This window comes from Eptatretus burgeri, chromosome 7 (assembly GCF_056783735.1).
Source record: "Eptatretus burgeri isolate ZD-2024b chromosome 7, Ebu_testis_v1, whole genome shotgun sequence".
Lineage (NCBI taxonomy): Eukaryota > Metazoa > Chordata > Myxini > Myxiniformes > Myxinidae > Eptatretus > Eptatretus burgeri.
This window is the reverse complement of record NC_140967.1, coordinates 33,274,650-33,283,112: the sequence shown is the minus strand read 5'-3', so window position 1 is coordinate 33,283,112 and position 8,463 is coordinate 33,274,650. Positions and strand designations below refer to the sequence as shown.

At 40.3% G+C, this 8,463-nt stretch overlaps 1 protein-coding gene across 6 annotated transcripts in view; it reads right to left on the bottom strand.

Annotated features, from left to right (window-relative positions):
* Positions 1-8,463, bottom strand: part of LOC147022983 (neuroligin-3-like) — a 103,652-nt gene that overhangs the window by 33,695 nt on the left and 61,494 nt on the right. For 4 of the 6 annotated variants that reach the window (XM_085887976.1, XM_085887974.1, XM_085887979.1 and 1 more), the window contains one exon: positions 3,737-3,982. In XM_085887976.1, the coding sequence (XP_085744102.1) occupies positions 3,737-3,982 (246 nt within the window). The remainder of the gene's footprint in view (positions 1-3,736; positions 3,983-8,463) is intronic. The other 2 variants (XM_085887977.1, XM_085887975.1) reach the window with 1 other exon arrangement.

The window sequence follows — 8,463 nt, the reverse complement described above, 5'->3', positions numbered from 1 at the left end:
ATAAAGTATTATTTTCTTGTATGAAGAACATAAAAATAAAGTTTATTTTCTTCAGTTATTAAGATAATGAAACTTACCTTTAATAACAATTGTGATAAACTTGTTCCAATAATGCGATGGTGATGTTGATGATGTTGACAATAAAGATGAATTGATGGAAATGATGTTGGAGAGATTGAGGGGGTTATTGTGTAAATGAAGGGAAAGGGGGGGGGGGCGGTGGGGGAGTAAATAGTTTGCCAACCCATGATTATTTGAGTGTATTGACCGCAATCCGCAAACATTGCCTCAATAAATTCATAGCAATAGAGCGAATGCACAAAGAGGAAACCCACGAACGGTAAGGCCCTCCTGTTCTTCAATTTTAATGAAATCATGCTTTTAAAGATTATTTCAAAGAATATGGAAGTTTAGTGCTACTGAAGCAGTCTTATACGCTTTAATACAATGTTGAGTTGCAATTTTGGAGATGGAGGAATTTAGGAGATGGAGGCTTTATTGGATCGGTTCATCGGCATTATGGCATCCTCTTCTTCACTCTGACACACATGCCACACCCTCTCTTGCTATATATCGATCTATTGCACAGTTCTTAGAAGCATTATGAAGGCAATTTGTGTTCTACAGTTTTCAAGAATATAATTCAATTTAAATAAGGGTTTAAGGAAGTTTAAAGGCATAAAATTAAAAAAAATTCCAGCTTTTACCACCATTTTCCCCAGCGTCTGTTACACCACCCTAACATGTAACATTAGTTCTTTGTGTCATTTATAACATCCTTAAAAACAGCAAGTTTCCTGTTTGGAATGATTTTCAATATTGTTTGTTTGCAGAACAGACAGAGTAAAACTATTATCTCACTCCTCTCTGTGCATGTGAGGTTGGGATGAATTCTGAGCCAAAGTACGGTAAAATGACAGACTTATCTTCCTATTCATGTTTAAAATATAACATTCAATTTAAATAAGTTGTTCCTTGATCATAAACCGATAAAACAAACAGATATGGACCAATTGCAATTGTGGGGTAACAATATAACTTCCCTTCCAAGGAACTTTGATGTAGGAGGAAGCCATTGGGCCCAACAAAGCCTGTACTATTATTACCAACTTATGGTTGTTTGTCCATGCTCTATCCTTTTTGAATGCTGAGCATCAAGGAAGGAAGAAGCACATACCATTTTTATAGTCTTTGGTTCGACTCAGCTGGTGTTTGAACCACCAACTTCCCAAACTCTGAGCAAACACTCTAACCATTGTGCCACTGAGGCTGGTTGTCTCTCATATACAATGATCCTCCAATAGATGGAACCATTATAGCGAAAGGTTAAGCAAAACAATTTTAGTTTAATGTTTATTCGAGAAGCATCCTAGTGGACATAATGAACTGAAAAAAAACATATAAAGGCGAATGGCATAAAATTTGTGGGAGAATAATTAAGTCGTTTGAACATAACATCAAACAGAAAGTTAGATGCAATACCGTTTACACAAGTTAGCAAAACAACTGACTACTCTAGTCATTGGGAATAACGTCTGTATTATAGCAAAGAAAACAGATGTTCTGAATCTTCAACCATTTTCAAAACAAAGTAGAATTGGGAAAGAAAACTGAGAAGGTGGCAGCTTATGCATTTGTAAGCTATGAGTTGGTTTTGAAAATCAGTTTATGCATTGTCTCCAACATGTGCAATCGACACTTTTGAGACTGATGGTGGATCATAATAAAATAGGAGTTAATAATCACGTGCAGATGGATATATAGGTGCAATTTGTACTTGTTTATCATTGATCAGTTCTTGGCAAAACAAAGAAGATAAAACTGCTTCTACTCAGCTCATTTTTTGTATTCTTAAAATTCATCATCCTCAAATTTGGAATAGACTGCATAATGAAGAAAAAGTAGAAGTAGAAAACATCTCAAAATGCAAAGCCCACCTCTGTCCACTTTGTGCTCTAATTAAACTTGACAAAAACAACAGCTATACAAAAAGAAAGTAATGTAAATTTTATGAATCAGGGTTCTCCACATTCTCATAATAAAGGTTTGTTGGAATTTTGATGGCAAAAGCTCATATAGTAAAAACGTTATTGCCGCAACAGATAGACACAATACACAGAGACGATTGCAAGACTCCATCTCTTGCTGTGTGGGGAACAGGCTAACGAGAAAGCATCCCAAAATGCAAAACCCATTCGCATCTGCTTTGTACTCCAACTAAACCTGACGAAAACGACAGCTACAAAACTTATGTAAATATTATTAAGGAGTGGTCTCCATACACTCAAAATAATGGTTTGCTGAAAATTTGATGACAAAAGCTCACATAGTAAAAAAACAACGTTATGGCCTAGACCTAGACACACACACACACGTGCGCACACACATACACACACACACACACGCAAAACTCCGTCTTCCACTTCTGGGGATGGGCTAATTAGGTAAGAAAGCTGCTGTTATAAAAAACGTTCTGGTATGTTTTGTTCTCTGAATAATATTCATTTGCATTTGCCGAACATTTTCTTTTCCTTCCAAACAGTTCAGCCTTGCTGATAGCATAAATGGAGTAAATGCATGGATTCCTGGCTTTCTTTTTGAGAGTGGAGGCTATTATCATTCTCACCCAATGGTGGATTTCCCTGGACAAAATAAACAAACAAACAAAGAAAAGAGTTTGCCTGACTCACTGAATTGATAAACCTGCCATATTGGGTCTTTATCCAGTCTCCAAATGTCTTGGGTTGACAGCTCCGCAAGTCTCTCATAATTCATCTCCAGTGGGACATTGATTAATCCAGTATAGAATTATGTGCATAACAGTGCAGCAGAATTAAGGCTCAGCAGTAGCACGATCTTTTATGAACTGCCTGCTTGTGGGTGTGATCACCATCTGGTATTGCACCAGCAGAGACCACTGCATGATAGAACTTGCAATCCTTCAAAAGGGACATTAAGCCAGCTGTTCCATTTGCAATGTGAATGATAAACAATGGTGTTGTTCGCAATACTAGACCAGTAATTTGGTTTTCCTCGATATTGAGTGCAGGGTTTACCAGTTTACCTGAGCATTAGAACCATTCCTGCTCTATAACAGGCTCAGCAACCCAATGAAGAAATATGTTATGAAGCCTCATTGGAAGATGACTAATTACAAAAACAATGCATAATATTTATGTAGCAATAACTAGTTAAGTTTTGTGATAAATAAAGTGTATTTTTACGACCAATTTGAAACCCGCAAACAGGCACTAAAACTTACTCGTCACACAAAGTGTTTGACGCCAGGGGACGCTAAAAGGCAACAATGCAAGCTCAAATCGAACAATCGTTCCAAAATGTCTGTCATATTATCGCAACACAAAACACCACGTAACCATGGATCTTAACACACCATGTGCACATGGCACATTTGAAGAATCAGGTCCATTGGAGCAGGTGGCAAGAATATCAATGAAATCAAAATGTGATCAGCATGGAGTTTACCCTTCCAATAGATTTGTCAACAAATGCACACTGTGCCAAAGAATTTTGCTCAAAATGAATGCACAGTATTCCATTCATTGTGGCATATACATGTGCTTGGCTTGCCAAAGGAAAATGGTGTGTGTGTGTGTATGTCCCATGCATTTAATGATATTAAGAGGTAAGGTAGTGGAAGTACAAAAGCAAATAACACAAGCCATTTATAGTAGTGGTGATAGTAAGAGTGGTGATGGCAGAGGCGACGTGGTGCCTTGTGGTAGTGGATGAGGCGATGGCAGCAGACCCTTCGTGGCGTTGTTCCAGCGGTTTCCCTCAGTACGGTGGGAGAGGGTGAGTAGATGAACACAAGCAGCCCCAGCACCAGATCCAAATACGGTGACTCGTAGTGGGTCTGCACCCAGGTGCTCTGCATTGATGCTGAGCCAGCGCAGTGCTGCCACCTGGTCGAGCAGGCCATAGTTCCCTCTTGCCGCCATGTCGCCTGTGCTCAGGAACCCTGTAAGTTATGCAGGAAAGTGATACAGCTCCAAAAGCAATTTCTGAGAAAATAAAATATAATATGTTGGTTTTCATTGTAATCAGTTCCCCTGGCCTGTTTCCCATTGGAGTGTTACTACTGTGTGTCGGGCACATTCATGGTTCATTCAAGGCACAAACATATAAAAAGCCTCATGAAATAGGATGTTTAACCCCATGTCTGACCCATCCTTGCAAGCTCAATATCTTCAGCTTAAAACATGCATAATGTCTATATTTGTCACATTTAGTTACTGAAAATGAAAAGTAAATGACAAACAAAATTTTTTCATTCATTTTGTTTCCCCAAATATAAATAGAATGAAGTCGATGGCACACCATCGCAAATCCCCACACTTTACACCGAAAGCAAGGTTGAAAGATGGCAAAAAATTCCACCAGGAAGGATCCAATATGAAATTTTGAGTTGAAATGTTTTTCTTTTGACCCCTGTGACCCCAAGTCTCCACCCCCTGAGGTATGAAGCAGGGGTCAAATCCAAAAAATGGTTACATATTTCATGTGTCCCCCAAATGTTAATTGCACATACAAAGTCTCATGAAAAAATGTTTTAAAAATTGCCTGTAATTGCATTTTTTGGTATGTGACCTTTTGACCCCACCCCAGGGCCCGAGGGAGCGGGGTCAAAATGATACTGCTCTCGCGTCTTCTTGCCATGTGGTGACTGATAACTACTAAGTTTGGCAAATTTCTGCACAACTGTTTTGGATGAGATAGTGTGACAGACAGACAGACAGATAGACAGACAGAGCCAATTACAATATCCACCTGTTGTTTTTAAAAAGCATGAGGATAACAAGAAGAAACTAGAGGGGGAGCACTCGGTAGAGTGCAAAACCTCCGCCGCCAATACTGCTGGGTCACTTAAGTGAACGTGATATCCTATTCATTGTACGTCAAAACGGATCAGACTCTCCTGAACCACGATTGAATAAACTAAACTAGATCGACGCGCATGTAGAAATGCCCAAAAAAAAAAAATCGAAATTTTTTTGAAAAAAAGGTGCAAAATGTTTTTTTTTTCTCTAACAAATTTTTTTTTGGGGGGGGGGGTTGGAAATAACTTAAAACATGTAGAAATGCAAAAAAAAATTCAAATATTTTTCAAATAAAATCGAAAATTTTTTGAAAAAAAGTTGCAAATTTTTCATTTTTTTTTTCTCTAACAAAAAATTTTTTTTGGGTTGGAAATCACTTAAAACATGTAGAAATGCAAAAACAAAAATTCAAATATTTTTTCAAAATGGCCGTCATATTGGACTTTGGACCAAGTCCAAAATCTAATGGCATGATCCTTGGACCATACCTAATCACCCCACCAAGTTTTGTCGAAATCTGTCCAGGAGTTTTTCCGTAATACTGTGGACAAACAAACAAACAAACAAACAAGCAGTCATAGACTGGTAATTACGAAATTGTCAACTTGACCTCTGACCTTGTCTAATAAAAGCTGTCTCTTGGGAAGGTAGCGACGCAAACCAGAAGTTTCTACGATGATTCTGTACCAAACCATCAAAAATCGAATGTTTGACCTCACTGTGACCTTGACCTTTGACCGATTTTGACCAAAATCTAATCAGCGCTAGCCATCACCCTCCTGAATCAGGTGGTGTAATTTGACACTAGCCGAAACCCTGTCACAGACGGATTCCGTTCATTCAACCACCCTCACCAGCTCACCCACACTTGAGGGACATGGACTGGACAGGGCGTGCTTGTCCCCTCCTACTCATCCCCCGCCCCTGCCGCATTCCCCCCGCCTTCAATTTGCTTACCCCGCCCAAAATTTGAATTACCCAGCCCCGCCACCGCCTCTTCACTCCCCGTCCCTTGATTCCCCGCCCCACTTGCCCCTGGGCCTCCGCCCCCTGTCCACCCCCTCACACTCAACCCTGCCTAATTCACCCCAGCCCCCACCCACTCATCCCCCACCCCATTTCCCCCCATCTCCCGCTTTCAATTTGCTTACCCCCGCCCAGAAATTTGCTTACCTTGCCCCCCGCCTCTTCACTCCCTGCCCCCGTCTCTTCATCCCCTGCCCCCGCCTCTTCACTCCTCGCCCCGTCTCTTCATCCCCCACCCCCACCTCTTCACTCCCTGCCTCAGTCTCTTCATCCCCCACTCCCGCCTCTTCACTCCCTGCCCCCGTTTATTCATCCCCCGCCCCCGCCTCTTCACCCCTCGCCTCCGTCTCAACGAAAAGTGTTTATTCTGCTTCAGAGTTGAAAGTTGACTCTTGCCACAATGTGCTATGCACTCTTACAGGTACGAAGTCTCTTTCAGTCCAGATCACAGGACCGAGAAAAACGTGACGCGACCGCAAGGAGGAGCACAAAATTGGTCCTTCAGTATTAATATATAGATTGGTAGCTTCTTCCGTTCTCGAGTTATCATTTTTTGGATGTTTGACCTCACTGTGACCTTGACCTTTGACCGATTTTGACCAAAATCTAATCAGCACTAGCCATCACCCTCATGAATCACGTGGTGTAATTTGACATTGGTAGCTTCGTCCGTTCTCAAGTTATAACTTTTTTTTGGATGTTTGACCTCACTGTGACCTTGACCTTTGACCGATTTTGACCAAAATCTAATCAGCACTAGCCATCACCCTCCTGAATCACGTGGTGTAATTTGACATTGGTAGCTTCTTCTGTTCTTGAGTTATCGTGCCTACAAACAAACAAACAAACAAACACACAAACAAACAAACAGAAACGGAACTGATCAATATACTTACGAAATCTTTAGATTTCGTAAGTAACAAACAGACAGGGGTGAAAACAGTAACCTCCGTCCATCTTCGATGGCGGAGGTTTAATATTATTGAGAGAGCAGAGGGAGTAAAGTTGAGAATTGCAAAACTTTACTAATGTACATTTAACGTTCTCCAGTTTAACTTTGAAATGGCAACATTTAATTTCCTCAATAGTGGAAGCTCAAAAGTTAACCCATCATGATCAGACAACTACAATCCATTTCAGGGGTCACATTGTTTTTCCCTGGCTTTATTTATTATTTGTATATTTAAAGGTATTTATAAGATATTCAGCAACTACGCTGCATCAATCAAATTATCAGTGAAAACCTCTAAGTCATTTAGAAGCATGTTGAATATGAAATGACAATCTCCAACACTTGTAAAATACATTTGGGAGAAACGAGTTATATCTAGCTTTTTACCACAAGTGAATTCACAACCGAGCCTATTTATGATAGAACAACAATCTACAAGCTATAAAAATTGACCTGGTTCTCCCCTGACACCAAGTCCTGGAACTCACCTTGCTGCGAAGTCATTTGAAGAGATGGTGGTTGTAATCGATTTCTTTTACACTGCCGTATAATGTAATCATTTTCTGGGCATAGTGGTGCCATAAGCATCAGATAAATTACAAGGAGACAAGTGTGTTTCAGTGGACAATTGTAATGTAACAATGAATTTACAATCTCCAGCTAATTATCTTAGATTTATATTTATCTCTCTCTCTCTCTCTCTCTCTCTCTCTCTCTCTCTCTGTCTCTCTCTGTCTCTCTCTGTCTCTCTCTGTCTCTCTCTGTCTCTCTCTGTCTCTGTCTCTGTCTCTGTCTCTGTCTCTGTCTCTGTCTCTGTCTCTGTCTCTGTCTCTGTCTCTGTCTCTGTCTCTGTCTCTGTCTCTGTCTCTCTCTCTCTCTCTCTCTCTCTCTCTCTCTCTCTCTCTCTCTCTCTCTCTCTCTCTCTCTCTCTCTCTTTCCTTTCCCCTTCCTGCACCCCTTCTCTCCCCTCTTCCATCATATTCTTCACTCAATTATTTCAAAGAGGCAGTGCACCACAATCTCATCAACCCTCATCCCTACCCACAATCATTTATACCCCTATTAGTCCTACCTCGGGCTGGCAGGATAGCCGAGAAGTGTGTAAACCGTCTATCTTGGGTTCTAATCTTGGCCAAGATACTGTATAAACTGTTATACTGGTGTTTCACAGGCAGGCGGGTTCTTCAATATGTGTGTCGTTCCTCGGATGGACGTTAAACGGGCGTCCCATCTGCCAGCATTAGTTGATGGACGTTAAATATCCTACAGTCTTATACCAACAATAAAATATTGACATAGTAATTCCCCTGAAACTAAAGACTTCACCGAGGTGAGAATCAAAATCTTGAATACTGCTACTCTTCAGTGTAATTTGGTCCCTGTAAGATTTGGGATGCTAGTCTTGTGTCCTCACAAATGAGACATCATCGTGCCTAAAGTTGCGTATTTGTTTGAGCATTTTGTTTTTGTTTGCATGTTTATCACTGCCTGAAATAATTGTTGTTTTTGGAACATAGCAGAAGCTGAAATAATTCTGCAAAAATAAATCTCTTTTAGATTTTTGTTAAACTCTGAACTGATATGGGAATTGAATTAGTAGAGTAAAATGAATGTGATGCACTGAAGCACTTCCTTACAATTTAT